At 40.6% G+C, this 22,500-nt stretch overlaps 1 protein-coding gene across 4 annotated transcripts in view; it reads right to left on the minus strand.

Annotated features, from left to right (window-relative positions):
- Window positions 1–22,500, minus strand: part of igsf9a (immunoglobulin superfamily, member 9a) — a 35,813-nt gene that overhangs the window by 6,898 nt on the left and 6,415 nt on the right. For all 4 annotated transcript variants that reach the window (XM_058617639.1, XM_058617640.1, XM_058617638.1 and 1 more), the window contains 16 exons: window positions 20,437–20,583; window positions 19,370–19,506; window positions 19,103–19,214; window positions 18,520–18,661; window positions 15,949–16,094; window positions 14,635–14,777; window positions 12,648–12,788; window positions 12,005–12,127; window positions 11,278–11,428; window positions 8,820–8,931; window positions 7,153–7,358; window positions 4,030–4,247; window positions 3,565–3,649; window positions 2,006–2,203; window positions 1,682–1,718; window positions 1–1,066 (listed from right to left, as the gene is read on the minus strand). The exon at window positions 1–1,066 is cut by the window's left edge and continues 1,124 nt beyond it. In XM_058617639.1, coding sequence (XP_058473622.1) covers window positions 1–1,066; window positions 1,682–1,718; window positions 2,006–2,203; window positions 3,565–3,649; window positions 4,030–4,247; window positions 7,153–7,358; window positions 8,820–8,931; window positions 11,278–11,428; window positions 12,005–12,127; window positions 12,648–12,788; window positions 14,635–14,777; window positions 15,949–16,094; window positions 18,520–18,661; window positions 19,103–19,214; window positions 19,370–19,506; window positions 20,437–20,583 — 3,164 coding nt within the window. The remainder of the gene's footprint in view (window positions 1,067–1,681; window positions 1,719–2,005; window positions 2,204–3,564; window positions 3,650–4,029; window positions 4,248–7,152; window positions 7,359–8,819; window positions 8,932–11,277; window positions 11,429–12,004; window positions 12,128–12,647; window positions 12,789–14,634; window positions 14,778–15,948; window positions 16,095–18,519; window positions 18,662–19,102; window positions 19,215–19,369; window positions 19,507–20,436; window positions 20,584–22,500) is intronic.

Consider the following 22,500-nt stretch of genomic DNA (forward strand, 5'->3'; position numbering starts at 1 on the left):
TTTTGAGGAGAAACGTGGGAGAGTTAATCCGTAGACCTCTTCCACACGAGGATGACGGCTGCCAGACTGAGAGCACGAGGCACTGGCTGGTGAAGACACGCGAGGGACAAGAGAGACGAGTGGACGTGTGTCCCAGTGGACGGAGGATGAAGGTGAGGTGTTGGAGGACAGACCGATGCTCTTCTTGCTGCTCTGGGTGCATCTGTGAGGCAGCGTCCTGCTCTTATACTCCCACACAAACTCACCGTCAACAGGTGAAAGTCTGTCCGGGCCTCGCTCCAGCGCATACCTGTGCAGCTCCCTCTCCAGCTCCTCCCGCTCCTGAGCCAGTTTCAGGCAGCGACTCAGGTTCCCCGTCTCCCGCTCGTGCTCCATCTGCAGCACCAGAGCGCTGGCGGTCGTCGTCTGACTCAAGCCGTGTTTGATATGCGGCAGAACTGGAAACGTGGGAGTTCTCACTCGCTCGTGAACAGGGATCGTGGCCAAACTGGTGTTTGAGCAGACGCTGCCGAGGTCGAGGAACACGTCGTCCTTTTCCTTCTGATCAAAGACGAAGCGGCTGTGAAGCGTCGGCTGCCGAGTCCTGTCGTACATTTGACTCCTGGAATCAGCGTCCACTGGTTTGCAGGGAGGGAGATCCACAGAGAGGACAAACGGACGTTCTTTCCTGTCCTCGCCAGCAGAGTGCAGCGACGCGGACCTGCGGACCTGAGCGGGACGATCGTATCGGACCTGAGCGTTCCTGCCGCGAACGCTCAGCGTGGCGGCGGCGTACGGAGGAAGTGAGAAGCGTCCGTCTGGGCCTCTGGAGATCATCTCAATCTGAGAGGAAACGGGAGAAGACGTTGTTCTGGAGAGACGTCCTTTACTGCAGTTGGACGGAAGAGGCTTCCTCTGGTGATGATGATGATGAAGATGGTCGTCAGCGCTGAAGGAGAAACAGTCTGTCTGTGAGGAGGAGGTGGAGGAGGTGGAGGAGGTGGAGGAGGTGGTGGGATAGAGGTTGTTGGCTGGAAGCAAACTCTTCTTTAACACACTGTCTGGACTCCCAGAGCCTGAGGTCTTTCTGTGGGAGAGAAACAGAAAGAGGAGGAGGAGGAGGAGGAGGAGGGGGAGGGAGTGATGAAAGAAGAAAAGTCAGAGGTTTAAGAGGAAGAGGAAATAATATCTCAGAGAGATGAAGGAGAGAAGATGATGATAATGATGATGATGCAACAGCTGCAGCAAAACATGGACATTAAAGAAAAAGATTTGAAACTGAGAACCTGTTCACATTAACAGATACATCCTTCTAATCTGACTCTAATCTGATTCTAATCTGACTCTAATATGACTCTAATCTTATTAATGGCAGATCAGATTTTATGGTGTCTTTATCTGACTTTTATATGAACATGACTTTCAAACATATAAGTGAACAAAGCACCTGTTTACGGCCACGTGACCACCAGGGGGCCCCCTAGAGCATTTCATATCTTGTATTTTTTATTTCTTTATTTTATTGTTTGTGAATCTTTCACACAGATTAACGCTCTGAAAACACTGTTATCTTGTTACTGTTCCATCTCTTGAGATTTACTTTCATGTGAACGTAGCCTTGTTTTGTCGGACAGACAGACAGACAGACAGACAGACAGACAGACAGGGTGACTGAGTGAATGAGAGGTGTGACAGCACTTACACTGATGAAGCGTGTGTGTAGATGACCGCAGGACACTCTGAAATGGAGGGAGAGGAGGATGAAGATGGTTTCACAATCATGAAGGAGAGGGAAAAAACTGACCACGCTGAGCAAGAAATAAAAACATGAAAGAACCGGAGCGTGGTCCAATAGTGTAATTACACTCTCATTCATCAGACACTAATGAGGAGGTGGACTAATTACAGAGTCGTTTAAATGACATCGATAACGGTGACGAGTGAAGAACGTGAGACAAAGAGCAGAGATTTACGTCACGTTCTGACTGAATAAACGATGATGATCAGAGAGCGAGCGGCTCTTTACCCTCCGCCTCCTCCTCCTCCGCCTCCTTCCTCCTCCTCCTCCTGCGGCGCTGGTTCCTCTTGTGGTTGATGACACAGGCAGAACCGAGCAGAACCACCAGAGCCAAGCACATGAACCCGACTCCGCCCAGAACTCCGGCTAACAGCGGCTCCGGGACAAAGTCCAGCTGCTGAGACGAGCCGGCGGAGACCTGTGTCCCTGCAGAGGACAGAAAATAAAGTAGAGTAGTTGTACATTCAATTATTTATGACATATTACAAATGTACATTTCAAAACTATTTTATTCAAACTAAAAGTTATAACTATAAGTTAAAAATATTATCGTTATTATTGAATTGTTTTTTCATTTTTTTAATGATTTAAAATTTGTGGCATCTATATTTAGATATATAAAAATTTAAAACTGCATTTTATTTTAGTATTTAATAAAATACATAAAACATGAAATTATAGAGTAATGTAAGAGTCTTCTATAAGGAGGAATTAAAGCTTCATATATTATGCTATAAGATCACACTGTTCCATATTTCATGATCCTCTCTGATCTTTATCTGTGGTTTTCATGAAAAGATTATTTCAGAACGACGTTTCAAAAGTATACATTTGAATCTAGATTTGTAACATTTGTCAGATTTATCTCATAAACTCAAAATTTATTTTTAAGATACTTTATTCTGCATTTATTCATAAAATATCAAATCATGCCACAAAAAATGTTTAATAAAGTTTTAATGTGTCATAAGAAATATTTCAAAATTAAATTATATATATATATATATATATAGATATATACATTCATAATTCATTATTCATAAATACAATAAATACATCAACCATGTTCATTTTTAATGATTTAAAAAACGGTCGGGTCTGTCAGGTTTTTGTTGTTATTTGTGTTTTCTTTAACTTTAGGTTTTTAGTTTTTTTCAGTCTGGTTTCCTGTTTTATTTTGTAGTTGTTCCCTATGTTTCTGTTGTTTCCTGTTTTATTTTGTAGTTTATCCCTGTGTTTCTGTTTCCTGTTTTATTTTGTAGTTTATCCCTGTGTTTATGTTGTTTCCTGTTTTATTTTGTAGTTTCTTCCTGTGTTTATGTTGTTTTCTGTTTTATTTTGTAGTTTATCCCTGTGTTTCTGTTTCCTGTTTTATTTTGTAGTTTATCCCTGTGTTTATGTTGTTTCCTGTTTTATTTTGTAGTTTATCCCTGTGTTTCTGTTTCCTGTTTTATTTTGTAGTCTTTCCCTCTGTTGTTGAAGCTCTTTTTCTGTCTTTTTGTTTTATTGAAGTCTCTTTCGTTCATTTTTGGTGAAAACCGTGACACGTGAACACGTTTTCCTGAAGAATCAGAAAAGACGAGAACAGATTGTGTCACCGACTCTTTGACGAGTCATTACTGCAGCACTTTTTCTGTCCTTCAGGCGTCTAATGGACACTTTTCCCTGAGGTCCTGCTCTAATTCTGGTCCAACACCAGGGGGAGGAGGAATAAGGAGTTTGAAGAAGGAGAAACGCAGGATGGAGCGAGAACATGAAGGAGGGCAAGGTTGTTGTGGATCACCTACCAGCGCTGGAGACATTGACTGATGGACCGGGCTCGCTCAGCAACTCCCCGCTACGAGAAAGCAGTCGCAGCTCGTACGCGCGGTCCTGACACACACACACACACACACGCACACAGACACACACGCACACGCACACGCACACACACACACACACACACACACACACACACACACACACACACACACACACACACACACACACACAGGGAGGATAAAACCACACTTTGTCAACACGCCGCTGTGCCTGCAATGCTAATCAAGTTCATTTGAATTCCACTCGGCCTCGACAGCCGAGGAAAGAGGAGGATGAAAGAGGCAGAGAAGAGGAAAAGACAGCAAACACAGATTGAACGACAACACAGAAGTGATAACTGCCACTTCCTGTGCAGAGCCGAGCGTCGACATGAAAAAACATCCAGGACGAGCACTGAAGGACTGAACACAGCTCCTGCTCCTCCTCATTACCTTCTGCAGACCTTGAACCAGAACCTCACTGCTGTTGGCGCTGATGTTCTCCACCAGATCAAACCAGCCGCCGTCCTCAGAGCGAGACTGGAGGACGAAGCCTGTGAGCGGAGGACGCTGCTCCTCAGGAGGAGACCATCTGAGAAGAAGACCGGCCCAGTCTCCATCAGCTGACAGCAGAGCTGGAGGCCTCGGTCGACGTCTCCTCAGAGGAGGATCTGGAACAGAAGGAACGAGAAAGACCTTCACAAACTTCACTGTCACTGAGAATGTGAGAGGAAAAACCTCTAAACCAGTGTTTCCTGGTATAAACCAGTGTTTCCTGGTATAAACCAGTGTTTTCAGGTATAAACCAGTGTTTCCTGGTATAAACCAGTGTTTTCAGGTATAAACCAGTGTTTCCTGGTATAAACCAGTGTTTTCAGGTATAAACCAGTGTTTCCTGGTATAAACCAGTGTTTTCTGGTATAAACCAGTGTTTTCAGGTATAAACCAGTGTTTCCTGGTATAAACCAGTGTTTCCTGGTATAAACCAGTGTTTCCTGGTATAAAACAGTGTTTTCTGGTATAAACCAGTGTTTTCTGGTATAAACCAGTGTTTTCAGGTATAAACCAGTGTTTCCTGGTATAAACCAGTGTTTTCTAGTATAAACCAGTGTTTCCTGGTATAAACCAGTGTTTCCTGGTATAAACCAGTGTTTTTAGGTATAAACCAGTGTTTCCTGGTATAAACCAGTGTTTTCAGGTATAAACCAGTGTTTCCTGGTATAAACCAGTGTTTCCTGGTATAAACCAGTGTTTTCTGGTATAAACCAGTGTTTTCAGGTATAAACCAGTGTTTCCTGGTATAAACCAGTGTTTTCTAGTATAAACCAGTGTTTCCTGGTATAAACCAGTGTTTTCAGGTATAAACCAGTGTTTCCTGGTATAAACCAGTGTTTCCAGGTATAAACCAGTGTTTCCTGGTATAAACCAGTGTTTTCAGGTATAAACCAGTGTTTCCTGGTATAAACCAGTGTTTTCTAGTATAAACCAGTGTTTCCTGGTATAAACCAGTGTTTTCTGGTATAAACCAGTGTTTCCTGGTATAAACCAGTGTTTCCTGGTATAAACCAGTGTTTCCTGGTATAAACCAGTGTTTCCAGGTATAAACCAGTGTTTCCAGGTATAAACCAGTGTTTTCATGTATAAACCAGTGTTTCCTGGTATAAACCAGTGTTTCCTGGTATAAACCAGTGTTTTCAGGTATAAACCAGTGTTTCCTGGTATAAACCAGTGTTTCCTGGTATAAACCAGTGTTTTCTGGTATAAACCAGTGTTTCCTGGTATAAACCAGTGTTTTCTAGTATAAACCAGTGTTTCCTGGTATAAACCAGTGTTTTCAGGTATAAACCAGTGTTTCCTGGTATAAACCAGTGTTTCCAGGTATAAACCAGTGTTTCCTGGTATAAACCAGTGTTTTCAGGTATAAACCAGTGTTTCCTGGTATAAACCAGTGTTTTCTAGTATAAACCAGTGTTTCCTGGTATAAACCAGTGTTTCCTGGTATAAACCAGTGTTTCCTGGTATAAACCAGTGTTTCCAGGTATAAACCAGTGTTTTCTGGTATAAACCAGTGTTTTCTAGTATAAACCAGTGTTTCCTGGTATAAACCAGTGTTTTCAGGTATAAACCAGTGTTTCCTGGTATAAACCAGTGTTTTCTAGTATAAACCAGTGTTTCCTGGTATAAACCAGTGTTTTCTAGTATAAACCAGTGTTTCCTGGTATAAACCAGTTTCCTGGTATAAACCAGTGTTTTCTGGTATAAACCAGTGTTTCCAGGTATAAACCAGTGTTTCCAGGTATAAACCAGTGTTTCCTGGTATAAACCAGTGTTTCCTGGTATAAACCAGTGTTTCCAGGTATAAACCAGTGTTTCCTGGTATAAACCAGTGTTTTCAGGTATAAACCAGTGTTTCCTGGTATAAACCAGTGTTTCCTGGTATAAACCAGTGTTTTCATGTATAAACCAGTGTTTCCTGGTATAAACCAGTGTTTTCTGGTATAAACCAGTGTTTTCTAGTATAAACCAGTGTTTCCTGGTATAAACCAGTGTTTTCAGGTATAAACCAGTGTTTCCTGGTATAAACCAGTGTTTTCTAGTATAAACCAGTGTTTCCTGGTATAAACCAGTGTTTTCTAGTATAAACCAGTGTTTCCTGGTATAAACCAGTTTCCTGGTATAAACCAGTGTTTTCTGGTATAAACCAGTGTTTCCAGGTATAAACCAGTGTTTCCTGGTATAAACCAGTGTTTCCTGGTATAAACCAGTGTTTCCAGGTATAAACCAGTGTTTCCTGGTATAAACCAGTGTTTTCAGGTATAAACCAGTGTTTCCTGGTATAAACCAGTGTTTCCTGGTATAAACCAGTGTTTTCATGTATAAACCAGTGTTTCCTGGTATAAACCAGTGTTTTCATGTATAAACCAGTGTTTCCTGGTATAAACCAGTGTTTCCTGGTATAAACCAGTGTTTCCAGGTATAAACCAGTGTTTCCTGGTATAAACCAGTGTTTCCTGGTATAAACCAGTGTTTCCTGGTATAAACCAGTGTTTTCATGTATAAACCAGTGTTTCCTGGTATAAACCAGTGTTTCCTGGTATAAACCAGTGTTTCCTGGTATAAACCAGTGTTTCCAGGTATAAACCAGTGTTTCCAGGTATAAACCAGTGTTTCCAGGTATAAACCAGTGTTTTCATGTATAAACCAGTGTTTCCTGGTATAAACCAGTGTTTCCTGGTATAAACCAGTGTTTTCATGTATAAACCAGTGTTTCCTGGTATAAACCAGTGTTTCCTGGTATAAACCAGTGTTTCCAGGTATAAACCAGTGTTTCCTGGTATAAACCCGTGTTTTCATGTATAAACCATTGTTTTCTGGTATAAACCAGTGTTTTAAAAACTTTTCAAGGACCTTTGGGAAACCTGGAATGGTAATCTGACATGCTGACCTGGCATTGTTGCACTCTTTTGTCAGCCTGTCATATTCTGGGACCATGGATCATGGGCCGTGTATGGTATCGTGAGGTTCCCTGTGATAGCCACATTATTTACTTGTGTGTTACGTGGAAACGTTACAGACCTAAAGTCCGGGCGGTCCGGATCTCGCTGAACGGTCCAGTTCCCAGTTTGTTGTGAGACAGAACGCTGAACTGATAATCTGTGGCAGGAGACAACCCCGTCACCTGAACTCGGTTTCCCTCTGACGACGGCACAGGAACCGAGAACCAGCTCTGCTTCCCCTCACCATCATCATCATCATCATCACTCACCGACATCTTCTTCACCCTGCAGACACAGAGACAGATTCTGGTTTCATTAATCTTTCATCATCATCATCATCAATTCAGGATTCTGAGACAGAGCTGATGTTCTGCTGCAGGAGGAAGAAACTTCATCTCTAATTATTTTATATCTACATATACAGTACATATACTATATGTATATATATATGTGTATGTATGTATATATATATACACTATATATACATTTACATGTACATATATGTATAACTTAACTGATTGATTCACGTTAAAGGTCCAGTTTGCAGAATGCATCATAAATCTGAGACAACATATAATAAAATCATGTGTTCATCACCTGAATTTTAGACATGATTTATAATATGGGGGCTCGTGAGGCTCATCCTTTATTTAAAGCTGCAGTACGCAGGATCACATCACTGTTGAGGTTGTGTTTGAGGGTCAGAGGAAAGTGGACAGACACTCACTTTTCATTATTTGGATTTACTTTGCACAATAAAATGAACATCTTTTTAGAAACGTAGACACAGATACAGGAAGAGACTAAAAAAATGACAAAGTTAATCCAGAAATGAGCAAAAGAAACAGCCTTCCCTTTTCATTGCTCCACCTATTTTCAAATAAGGGATTTTAGAGGGAAAATGTGACGTTTAATGAACCGCAGTGTTGTAATTTGACCTCTCTTCGAAAAAAAAAAGTAATATCACAAATAAATAACGACACACTGTAAACACATCAAGTGTTGATGTTCTGAGTCACGTTATGACCTTTGACCCTAACGTTTCTACTGATTGGCTGCTCTCTTTTTCTTGCCCTGTAATGTAATTTATATTTGTTTGTGTGCTGCTCGCCGTGGCTGCAGTGATGACCCACTTCTCTCTCAGGGATTAAAATCTCTCATCTCATATTCATGTGCTGTCGTTCTCTCAGGTCTCAGGTTACAATGTGATTAAGTTTCATCTCTGACGTCTCCCAAAAACATCGTCATTATACAAATATGCTTCTCTATTAGATTAATGAAAAAAAACTTTTTTACAACAGAAATATATATATATATATGATCAATATATATATACACACATATATATGTGTATATGTGTATATATAAATATATAGTATATAGTAAGTAGAGTAATCTGTTTTCATCCTGTGAAGTAATCTGAATACATTGACTGGAATAATCAGATTGTGTCCAGTGCAGTTAACAAACATAAATATCCTGAGCTGTGTGTGTGTGTGTGTGTGTGTGTGTGTGTGTGTGTGTGTGTGTGTAATCAGACTATGTGTCCTCAGTAATCTCATAACACGACGGCAGCTGAATTCTGTATTTTTTTGTTTTTTTAATAGTCGCTGCCATGAAGTGATAACAGATGAATGAATTACTCGTCCAGGAGATCAATAGCATAATAGCGGCTGTTGTCAACGGTTGCCATGGTTACAGCAGCAGGAGAAGAAAGGAGGAGGTTGTTTTTTTTTTGACACCCACCACACTGAGAAGCTCTGAGCTGCTCCACCATCAAAGCCCGGCTGCCACGACACGTTGGCCTGTCTCACCCCCGGAGACACAGACAGAGAGGACACTGGGTGTGGACTGGTCCCTGAGGACAGAGGACATGATGGACATGATCAGCCAGAACTTCAACCACCTGGTCAGATTATATTACATCAGTGCTGTCAGTTAAACATGTTATTAACGTGTTATTAACGTCGTTAACACAAACCCATTTTAACAGCGTCAATGTTTTTATCGTGAGATTAACGTTCTTTTAGGAAAAGTAAACTTTGTGGGTTTTGTTCACATGCTGTTGCAACAACTAGTAACGTTAGAAAAACTACAACACCACACTGGATCTAACTAGACCACAAACACAACAACAGGCACGCTGCACACACGTGTTTGGGCTAAAGAGTAGTAGCTAGTAGTCGCTTCTCCGTCTCCAAGCGGGCTCTCCGAGACCACCGAAGACCGCTAGCTCCTTTAGCTCGGATTAGCTCGTTATTAAACCACGGCACTTTATTCACACACTGCGGGCTGATACACAGCATCTCTTATTATTGTGCGGCTCTCACAATAAGAGGAATAAGTCACAATATGCAGGTGACAGAGATATTGTCTCATTAAAAAAACATCTGCACAAAGCAAGCAGATCCACGTTTCTATGTTGATAAGAGCATTAAAATGACAAGAAATAATGGGACATTTACAATAGATACAAATGTGACATTAATCACAAGTTAACTATGACATTAATGCGATTAATCGTGAGTTAACTATGACATTAATGCGATTAATCGTGAGTTAACTATGACATTAATGCAATTAATCGTGAGTTAACTATGACATTAATGCGATTAATCGCGAGTTAACTATGACGTTAATACGATTAATCGTGAGTTAACTATGACGTTAATGCGATTAATCGCGAGTTAACTATGGCGTTAATGCGATTAATCGCGAGTTAACTATGACGTTAATGCGATTAATCGCGAGTTAACTATGACGTTAATGCGATTAATCGCGAGTTAACTATGACGTTAATGCGATTAATCGCGAGTTAACTATGACGTTAATGCGATTAATCGCGAGTTAACTATGACGTTCATGCGATTAATCGCGAGTTAACTATGCCGTTTATGCGATTAATCGTGAGTTAACTATGACGTTAATGCGATTAATCGCGAGTTAACTATGACGTTAATGTGATTAATCGCGAGTTTACTATGACGTTAATGCGATTAATCGCGAGTTAACTATGACGTTAATGCGATTAATCGCGAGTTAACTATGGCGTTAATGCGATTAATCGCGAGTTAACTATGACATTAATGCGATTAATCGCGAGTTAACTATGACGTTAACGCGATTAATTGCGAGTTAACTATGACATTAATGCGATTAATCATGAGTTAACTATGACATTAATGCGATTAATTGCGAGTTAACTGGAAAATCTAATCTGGCATGTGCCACAGTTATCAGCAGGAAGAGGAGGAGTCACCAGCTTCTGTCCTGAGCTCATGTACACATTAACATATAACATTATTATAATAAAACAGGGAATGTTAGGCAGTCGTGTCAAACTCACGATAAATTTCTAATCTGGTCAGACATGGACGCTAAAGGGCAGGATTAAAATTCTAACATTTTTAGTTCAACTGATCATAAAGTCTGAACATCATCATCATGTGATGTTTTATCTCTAACTGGATTCCTGTGAGTTTCAGAATTAATTAAAAAAAAAGATTTAATAATTTTTAAGGTTCACATAAAATATCTGCTGGTCTCTTATCAGTGGAAACGTGTTATTTATTTCCCTGACATGTCTTGTTCCCTCACGTATTTAAAAAAAATAGGTTTTACTGTTTTACCTTATTTTGTGACATTGTTTTAAAAAGTGCTGTTATTATTATCATCATTATTATTAGTATTGTTATTATCATCATTATTATTAGTATTGTTATTATTATTATCATCATTATAATTAGTATTGTTATTATTATTAGTAGTAGTATTATTATTATCATTATTATTAGTAATGTTATTATCATCATTACTATTAGTATTGTTATTATTATCATCACTATAATTAGTATTGTTATTATTATTATTATTAGTAGTAGTATTATTATTATCATTATTATTAGTAATGTTATTATTATTATCATCATTACTATTAGTATTGTTATTATTATTATTATGATTATTATTATTAGTATTGTTATTATTATTATTATTATCATTATTATTAGTGTTATTATTAGTAATGTTATTATTATTATTAGTAGTATTGTTATTATTATTATTACATTGTTATTAGTGTTGTTGTTGTTATACTAATAATAATAATAATAATAATAAATAGATGAAAATGTGACATGTTATTCAAACAGAGAAACAGCGTTCGCACAACCACAGCCAAGTCTTTTGTTTTGAAAGGACTCACCCAGGACAAACACGCGTGTGCTTGTCTTCACCGAGGCCACGCGGTTAGTGACGCTGCACTGCCACGCCCCCTGGTGGTCTTTAGTGAGCGGCTGCAGCAGCAGAGAACCGTTAGATTCCACAGAGAACGACACGCGACGACTCACGTCCACCTACGGAAACAGGAAGTGATTCATGTCAACACTGACAGCAGCAACAGTGCATCCTTCATTCATACATTCATACGTACGTACGTACGTACGTACGTACGTACGTAGCTTTGGGAGTTTTTCATTCATTCATATGTTCAGTCATTGGTTCTGTCGTTTCTTCATTTGTCGTCTTTGTTAATTCATTCATGCATTCATCAGCACATTCATTCATTTCATTCACCATTGTCATACAGACATTAATATGAACCTTTTTTTGGCAAGCTAGTTGGTCTATTCTTTCATTCATTTGTTCACTTGCTGTCTGTGTTCACTCGTTCATTCATACGTCCATTTGGTCATTTGTCACTTGGTAACCGCCACATGTGTTCATTCATTTATTTCATTTATTGTAGTTGTCATTCAAATGTACATTAATTTGTTGTCGTTGTTCATTCATTCATTCATTCATTCATTCATTCATACGTACGACATGATTTTTGGGGTTGTCTGTGTTGTGTTGTGTTGTGTTGTGTTACCATAGAGAAAGAGTTCAGAATAAAAGGAGTTTGCCTGAAACGAGAGTAGAATAAAGTTTACTTTGCTCCAGGTCACCGTGACGACGGCGTGGTCGTCGTCGTTTCCCTGACAGGGGACGAGCAGCGTCCGTCCAGCTTCCTGTCTGTACTGACTCTGTGGAGCCACGCTCAACGATGGTGGATCCTGAGGAAAAAAACAACAAAAAACCAATAAGCAGAATCAAGGAGATTACAGCAACACCAGTAATGGATTTTCAGACTGGATTACTGCGGCCTGGGCCCAGATTATCTTAATAACAAAAAGATTAGCGACACAATTAACTGCCACACAGTGCTGTCGCTGCGCTGCGTGTGCGAGTTGCATTAATGTCAGGAGGAGGAAAGGTCAATAAAATGTCATTTCTGTTCTGCTTTTAATTAACTGTGACACACGTGTGACGTCCCGATTCATTAACACACACACACACACACACACACACACAGCGCTGGAAACACAAGTGACACTTTCAGCTGCTCCTCTGCGTTATTATCCTGTGTTTCTGAAGGAATTCAATCACACCCTGCTCACTCACTCACTCACTCACTCACTCACTCACTCACTCACTCACTCACTCACTCACTCACTCACTCACTCACTCACTCAGTCACTCACTCACTCAGTCAGTCAGTCAGTGAGTCAGTGAGTCAGTGAGTCAGTGAGTCACCTGTAGAATGACAGTGGTGGGTGCAGATGGACCCATGGTGCCGTAGCCGTTGTATGGAGTGCAGGTGTAAACGCCTGCTGCGTCGTCATTGACCGTGGCCATGAACAAAGAGCCGTCTGATGTCCAGCTCCATCCTGGATACTGAGAGACACACAAACACACAACAATCACACACAGAAAACATGTAACTGCTCCAAAAATCACAGCAAATAATCTCTGATATTACAGACGGGAATCTGAAAACACACACGTCAGAACATCTTTAATCCTCCAAATAATCTGACGGATTTTACAACTTTAGTAACAAACAGAACGAAAGAAATGATTCTGAGACTGTGGGACAGACAGAGACAGACACAGACACAGACACAGAGACAGAGACAGAGACAGACACAGTGACAGAGACAGAGAGAGACACAGACACAGGGACAGAGACAGACACAGACACAGACACAGACACAGAGACAGAGACAGAGATAGAGAGAGACACAGTGACAGAGAGAGACACAGACACAGGGACAGAGACAGAGAGAGACACAGACACAGGGACAGAGACAGACACAGAGAGAGACACAGGGACAGAGACAGACACAGAGAGAGACACAGACACAGAGACAGAGAGAGACACAGAGACAGACACAGGGACAGAGACAGAGAGAGACACAGACACAGACACAGGGACAGAGAGAGACACAGAGACAGAGACAGAGACAGACACAGAGACAGAGACAGAGACAGACACAGAGAGAGACACAGACACAGAGACAGAGAGAGACACAGACAGACACAGACACAGACACAGACACAGAGACAGAGACAGAGACAGATATTCAGGGTGGATGTGGAATAATTGGCAGAATAACAGCCAGATTCCAGCATGTCCTGCTCCACAGGAATCCATCACATTTCCTGTGGAGCTTCTCATCCACCATCATGTCCATCCATGGAGAAGTGAGGAGGAGGAGGAGGAGGAGGAGGAGGACAAAAAATGAAAATGGTGAAAGTTGTGGTTTAAATCTTCAAACTTGAATCAAAGGAAAATTTGATTTAAAGCAGCTGTAAATGATTCTTTTCACTGAACAACAGAGGATCTGCATTTCTGAAGGACGTAGCCCCGCCCACTTCTCCTACGCTCATTCTTCAGGTGAGGTGACAAGCCTGAAGGGGGCGGTGACGAGTCTCCCTCTGTGATTGATTCAAAGCCTTTTAAAGTCAAACTAAACTTCCTCCTCCTCCGAGGTTAACTCCGCCCCCTTCCTGATTTTGAAAAATGCCAAGCATTGAGAGTACAGCAAGAAGGCGTGGCCAGGAAGTGAAATCTGACACTGAGCTTCAAGCGGTGGAGAGAGAACAAGACAAATGAGACAGCTGTGGTATTTATAAAAGGGGGAGGAGTCTGGGACTCATTGGCCACCAGGTCGCTTGTTTGAGACCCATATATATATATATATATATATATGGGTCTCAAAAACCTATATATATATACACACACACACACACACACACATACATACATATATATGTATATACTGTATATGTGTGTATACATGTATATATACACATATACTGTAGATGTGTATACGTGTATATATACACATATACAGTATATACATATATGTATATACTGTAGATGTGTATACATGTATATATACATACATGTATACATATTACATCTTAAGACTCGTCTTTTAAAATGAGGTCTTTTGTTATTGGATTGAGAGACACCTAGTGGTAGAAATGACATACTGCGCATCTCAAGCTAAGCATTTGCCGTTTGCTGATTGAGACAACAATACGTCTGTTACTTGACTTGAGCTGTAGTCGTTGTTGTTAGCTCCAGCATAAAATAAAATGAAACTGCAGTGAACACAAATGTTGCAGCAACATAAAATACTCATGTCACACACTGTGGAGAACAAAGTGGCTTTTGTGACACTGAACCTGCTGTTTCTTTCTTCTCTCTGTGCCTTTATCTGCCTCTTTTTACCGAAAGCAGGTCGAGTGCTTCTCCGTCCTTTGTCCAGTCGACGCCAAGAAGCGGAGGCTGAGCGGCAGCTCGGCAGGCGACCACGCCGCTCATGCCTGTGGGCAGGTACGTCTCCTGGGGCATTTGAAGAGCCTGCGCTGGATCTGAGAGCAAAGAGATTTTAATAAGTCATTCATGACCACAAAAACCTGCTCCATAACATTCAAAAATACAGACTAGAAATGAAAATCACAACTGGCTTTTTTCAGATTTTGGAGAACAGCTCACTATTTGGCAGTCAGTACGTTGGTGGATGTATAGAATAGCTCATTAATTCACAGTCAGTCTTCGTGGATTTATAGAACAGCTCATTATTTGGCAGTCGGCCTGTTGGTGTATTTATAGAACAGCTCACTATTTGGCAGTAGGCCTGTTGGTGTATTTATAGAACAGCTCACTATTTGGCAGTCGGCCAGTTGGTGTATTTATAGAACAGCTCACGGCCTGTTGGTGTATTTATAGAACAGCTCACTATTTGGCAGTCGGCCTGTTGGTGTATTTATAGAACAGCTCACTATTTGGCAGTCGGCCTGTTGGTGTATTTATAGAACAGCTCACTATTTGGCAGTCGGCCTGTTGGTGTATTTATAGAACAGCTCACTATTTGGCAGTCAAGGAGGTCCCATAATTATGTACATGATCAATGACACAACACGCAAAAATCAGACAAATGTGTCCCTTTAATAAATCCTAACACCTTTGAGCGACAATATGTTTTGTAGATTCTGTTTGTTTTGTTTGGGAAAAGTCAACTCTGCAGATTTTTACAATAAATAATCGGTTATTGACGTTTCCTGCATCACAGATGGGCGTGGCTACAGGTGAAACACCCATAACTGCTGAATCTGGTCAGAGGTTCCATCAGCTACTTTATTTAAAGCAGGAACAATACATTTCATTGAACATAAATGTATTATATTATAACCACTTTAATATGTTTATTTGTAATTATTTAAGGCAGACAAACAAAAATAAATCACATTTTAACGATGAGGAGACAAAAACATGTTGACATTATTTTATTGTCAAGCTGTTTTATGACTTTTTATTTCATTTCAGTTGTTTTATTGCCTCGTGTGAGATTTCATGTTGTGGTTGTTTTAAAGGGCTTTACAAATGCAGCTGGACTGGATAAACAATGACAATATAAACGTGAAGAAAATAGAAGAAATACAACACAACACAAAGATAAAAGAAAGAAAAAAATCCTGTCTCTCCATGACTCACACACACACACACACACACACATTAACTACAGGTGAAAGGGAAACGTACGCATCACTGTGAGGTTGGCGGAGGCTGTGGGCGGGGTCAGCAGGCCGTTGCTCGGCGTGCAGGTGTAGTTCCCAGAATCCTCGGGGACGAGGCCGGAGATGAGCAGAGTTCCATCCACCATGATCTTCACTCGAGTTTTCAAAGAGCTGAGAGAGAGACACACACACACACACACACAAACACACGCACGCACACACACACACACGCACACACACACAAACACACGCACGCACACACACGCACACACACACGAGTCTGTTTCATTCTGTTCACATTAAGTGGGAAGACAAGAGCACTGCTTGAAGCAGAACAAGAGTTCTGCTTCATTATCATGAAGGTCACATGACTCACACACAGGAAATGACCTAGATACTTCCTGTCACTGCTTTTGATAAAGATTATAGTTAGAACAGCTCATTATTTGGCAGTCAGTTTCTTGGTGGATATAGAGAGTAGGTCACTATTTGGCAGTCAGTCTGTTGGTGGATGTATAAAAGAACTAAAATATCTGTTTGTCAGAACTGAAGAAGCTTCTTGGATGAAGGTGAAACGTCTTGACCTTCACTCACGTGAGTCCAGACGCCTTCAGCTAACGACTGAAGAGGACTCCCTGTGACCTCCATGACTGACACATCACAAAGGTGACCATAATATTCCACACTGAACGCTTTCTTTTCCTTTTTAAACGCAGATAAAATCACGCCATTAGGTCTGAGTTCATGACTGATTACAGATTTCTGTCACTGATGAAGACAAAGTTAGTTTCTGCTGTTTAACATGATGAAGATATTCTGTGTCCGGAAACATTCACCTGTTTAAACATTCGGCAGACGCCCACCTGCATTAGCATTCACAGACTGTGTGTGTGTGTGTGTGTGTGTGTGTAATCCTGCTTTTATCACTGATTTTCACTCCTGGGGAAAATGATTCTTCTTTTCTTTCATCACTAACTTTATGTGATGTTTGATAATGAGCTCAGTTCATGTCATTAAAAACCAAAACAATGAGCTAAAGCGGGATTTAAAATAATATCTCATCTTTCTTTACATCACATACATATGTTTAATCTCATTTAATCTAATCTAATTTAATGTAATGTACGTTAGTCTCAGGACTCTGCACTGACTTCCATTCATTTATCACTAACCTTAAACATAACCACCATTCAAATCTTAATCCTAAATTGAACCCGTTCCTCAGAAATGAGGTTCTGTCTCGATGCAAATATGAGTGAATAAAAAAATCCATCTTCTCTCTCTCTCTGAAATGATTGAACTTTTATGAATAAAACACGCCTAAGATGTTTTGACAGGTGGATCATGAAAATATGATTAATATTAATGAGCTCTGATCACATGATCAACACATGAAGAGACAGCAAACACCTGTGAATCTCCACGGACACACCGGTTCACCTGCAGTGATCCACTCCAGGGTCACATGGTCACATGGTCACATGGTCACAGGGTCACATGGTCACAGGGTCACAGGGTCACAGGGTCACATTAGCTTAATTATCATTATCATTAATCAGTGAGTGCAGGTCAGGTGTTGATTATATATTTATATTTGACATTATTCATGTCGTTTTGGTCTAAATACATAAATTGTGGTGATTTGAATGTAAAATATTATTCTTATATAGTATTACTACAGTAATATTATAAAGAAATGATCAGATTGTGTTAAATGTTGTTCATGAATATTACATGATGACACACACACACACACACACACACACACACACACACACAGAGCAAGTTTAAAAGTCAAAGCCTTCGTCTGCTTTTCATTTAATGCTGATTGAATTTCACATCAGAGGCAGAAGAAGAAAAAAGATCCACCTTTTATCATCTCACAAGTGTGTGCGCGTGTGTGTGTGTGTGTGTGTCTCTCTCTGTGTCTGTCTCTCTCTCTGTGTCTGTCTCTCTGTGTCTGTCTCTCTCTCTGTGTCTGTCTCTCTCTCTCTCTGTGTCTGTCTCTCTCTCTGTGTCTGTCTCTCTCTCTGTGTCTGTCTCTCTCTCATCACTCACAGGTCTGATTACTTCCATTATCCATTAGTTCCACCTCTTATCCCTTGCTTGGTCGGGTCACTGAGGAGCTGGAGCCAATCCCAGCTGATGTTATAAATGAGAGGCGGGGCAAGCTGCCAGACTGACACACACACACACGCACACGCACACGCACACGCACACTTCTGTTTCATCACATTCAAGTGTTTATCAAACGTGGAAATGATGACGTTCTCAAACGTCTTGTTTTTGTCCACAAACACAAAATGATTGAGTTTGAATGATTTCTTTGTTTTTATGGAGCAAAGAAATCAGAAATTATTCACATTAAAGAAGATGAAAAATCACAGAAATCATTCAAACAGATTAATAATGGTTTGGCTCTTGATGTAGTTTTATATATTTAATGTATATAAATATATATATATATGTTTGATGTCTGTGTTGTATCTTAATTATTTCATAATTATTTCACATTTTGACTTCTCTTTGTTATTTCTTGCTAAAACGTGATGTTTTGAGGCAAAGTTAAATAAAAGAAATCAAAGTGTGCACTCACTCGATGTGATGGACGTTTTCTCCTCCTTTCTGCCAAACGTACGTCATGTTGGGGGGGTCGGCCACCGCCTGGCAGCGCAGAAGTGCATTCTGGGACATGTTGAGGGAGGTGCTTTTCGGGGGGACGACAATAACGGGCGGACCTGGTGGGAGACAGGTCACATGACAATAATCCTTTCAGTTATTTTCATGACTTTTTTATGTATTAATCACATGGACATGTTTGATGTTTATGATGTGATGAACACTAGGGGGCGCCGTCTGTTCATTACAGACATTAACCTAAAATCCCTCTTGTCTTTTGTGACTTTTGTGACAGTTTTAAGAAAATCCTTCTTGGAACTTTTCCTCGTCCACAGCAGCTGAAAAATGTCACTAAATAAATCTCCATGACGACCAAACGACGCCGTTTCTCTCGTGTCATTATCTCAGTGTTTTCTTCACAGGAAGTGACTTTAATTCACTGTGACTTTGTCTTTTCCTGCACGGTCGTATGATGCAAGAGGAAGAAACAGCCATGTAAATGACTAACAAACACACACACACGCACACACACACACACACACACACAGGAAACAGCTGACCTTTGATCTTGACTCTGGTCACATGACTGACGTTCCCCTCAGAGTTGGAGGCGTGGCATGTGTACTGTCCTGCTGATTGTGTGGACAGCGCTCGCAGAAATAGCGCCCCCTCCTGGTGAATATGTCACAGATACACACACATGTACACATCACATGATCAGACACACACACACCTGTACATACATGTTATGATACAATACAATACAATACAATATAATATAATATAATATAATATAATATAATATAATACAATAGCTTCACACTCACCTGATGAATCACACTCCCGTCTTTTATCCAGGTGATGGTGGGCGGAGGGTTGCCACTGGCAACACAGTTGAGAGAGAGGTGAGCTCCAACAAGAGACTCCACCACAGGAGGCGGGACTTCAGTGAAGGTGGGTGGAGCTATGGAAGAAAACAATTGAGATGACATCATTTTATTTTAGGCACTTTTCAAAACACTGAAGATCAGTTTACAGAGTTTTTTAAAATGAACAAGAGTAATCTTTCACTCACTCATTCACTCACTCATTCACACGCTGCAACAAGAGCCAGGAATTGAACCCACAACCTTCCAGTTAATAGACAACTCATCCTTCCACTGAGCCACCATGGCTCAATCCTAACTCCTCTTACTTTCCGTACCTGAACCTTAAGAAGCTCGAGACTTTTAGTTCAGTAAAATTATAAAAATATCACTTTCAGGTACTTTTATGCAGACGCTGAGTTTCAGTGGCAAAACAAACCCGAGGCTGAAGACTTTAAATCACAGCTTATATATAAAAATGTACATTTAAACTCAAATGTCATTTTTCCTCCTGCTGATGCTTTATTTAAAGAAACACAATTATTTCTGTTTAAAGGAATTTGAGCCAGAAACATACATGAAATTATAAAAATGAAGTGATGATTGTTAGAGGAGTAAAATACTGTTGTGATGAAAGTCGAGTCGATGATTCACTTTTAAAAGAGGACGAGATTCACTGTTTCTATGGTTTATTATGTTTGTCAGTTACTAATCGCATGCGTGAAAAGTCTGATTTTGATTTAAAAAATGCTAATTCATGCTCACAGGCCTGAGGCGAAAAAAGAATCATTATTCATCCAGGATTCCAAATGTGATTTAGTTATTTATTATTTATTCTTTTGAACGGACTTTTCCACTTTTATGAGAGAGCACAGAGGAGGAGGAGGAGGAGGAGGAGGAGGAGGAAGACAAGCAGCAAAGGATCCTGGGATTTAGATCTGGGGATGCTGCAGGGGCCACTTATGATTTAACGTTTGAATCTTATTCAGTTAAAAATAATAAAGAAGACAATAATGGACGAGACTCACCAGACACAGAGAGCAGAGTCCACGTGCCGTCCCTCCGCTCGTCTGTGGGTCTGTCCAACACCAGAATCCGACACTCGTACAAACCCTGATCCTCCAGACGCACGTCCTCCAGCCTCATGGCGGCGACGCGGACCAGAGACACGCGGCCTGCAGGGACACACACACACACACACACACACACACACACACACACACACACACACTTTCATCAGCTCCACTCTGCAGCAGCACACTCTCTTCTCTGTCAGAGAAAGTGACTGAAACCAGGTCTGAGACCAGAGACCAGGTCTGAGACCAGAGACCCTCTTCCCTGTAGGACTCAAACTCAGCTAAGTATTGATGTAGTATTGTGATTGATCAATTATGAAGTTAATAGTGTTAATCCTCACATTTAATGAAGGCCGTATGTAAACTTGACCTGTGACGATAATACGCTGTGATTTGTGGCGTCTGCAGCAGGAGGAGGCGTGGCCTCAGTGTCAAAAAGAAAGCAGGAAACTGGACGTGGTCGTGTGAGCAGGGATCACGCCCTGTTTGCTTTTCCACACCAGAGGAGACTGAGTCCACGCGGGGGAACAGAGGGGTTAAAGTCCAGCTACACAAACACCAGCGTACACTCTGGGGATGAGTGTGTTTTAAAAGCCTGACCTTCGACCCCTGGCAGCTTTCATGTTGACAGAGTCACAGTGATGTAGGTCACAGAGTTCATGTCGTCACAGAGGAACGAGACGAGTGAAGCTGCAGCGACGTGTGTGTGTGAGAGTGTGTGAGAGTGTGTGAGAGTGTGTGAGAGTGTGTGTGTGAGAGAGTGAGTGAGTGTGAGAGTGTGTGAGAGTGTGTGTGTGAGAGAGTGTGTGAGAGTGTGTGAGAGTGTGTGAGAGTGTGTGTGTGAGAGAGTGAGTGAGTGAGTGAGTGAGTGAGTGAGTGAGTGAGTGAGTGAGCGAGTGAGACCTGTGGTCAGTTTGACACTTCTTTCATTTTAATCTAATTGTGTTAGAGCAGAATTTGACTATATTACATTACATGTCATTTAGCAGACGCTTTTATCCAAAGTGACTTACACTGAGCCACTGCACCCCATATTTACAGTCAACAAGTAATCTGAATTCATACACCTATGTGATTTGAATACAGCCACGAGAATAATCTGATTGTGTCCACAGACATCGTATTTACAGCGTATTTTATGGTGTATTTACAGTGCATTTTACATAGTGGAGTCAAATTATTGCATTAATTGCGATGAATTAATTACAGTCATATTTAGCGTGTTATGTTTTTTAACCACGTTAATCTAATTTTTAATCTCTAACTTTACTGTTCAAATCCGTTTGTATGTGTTGGGCTTCTTGTGCTTGAGTTGTTGGGGTTAGAAAACAATGTGCTGTCATTGTGTGTGTGTGGAGGGCAGGGTGAGGGGCGGGGCTTACAGAGAGGAGCATGTGAACGAGACATTTACGACAACATTAATAAAGGTAAAGTGATAGAAGGAGTTAGCAGCTCCAGGTTAGCCTACCACGAGTGTTGCGAGTGCAGCCACAGCTAACGTTAGCAGCAAAGACGTTAGCAATTTAGCAAGCAAACTTAACTGGTGGAGAGAACAAGTCCACGACCGACAGGCTAAACTGCGCGCGTGCAGAAAACACACTCGGCCTGGAAGTAGTAGAAGTAGAAGTACTATGACTTTATAAAGTCACTTTTTGTTATATATCAATCTGATCTGCCGTAATAATGAATTTAAGTGAAAATACATCAAGTTAAGGGCTTTTCTCTGCAATTTTTAGGTGAGATTAACAATGAGATTAATTAATTAAGCGATTAATTTTTGAATCGCGTGACAGCACTAATTTTACAGTGTATTTAATGGTGTATTTAACAGTTGTTTTAATGTATTTCACAGTGTATTTTACATTTATTTACAGTGTATTTATGATATAAAAAACAAGTATAGAGAGATTATGATTGGTGAAGAGGTAACAACTTGAAACAGAGTTCTCAGACTGTTTTCTCTGGTTTATGTTAGTGACTGAAGCAGAAGGTGAGATTTTATTGATCGTCCACTGA

This window comes from Solea solea, chromosome 19 (genome assembly GCF_958295425.1).
Source record: "Solea solea chromosome 19, fSolSol10.1, whole genome shotgun sequence".
NCBI lineage: Eukaryota > Metazoa > Chordata > Actinopteri > Pleuronectiformes > Soleidae > Solea > Solea solea.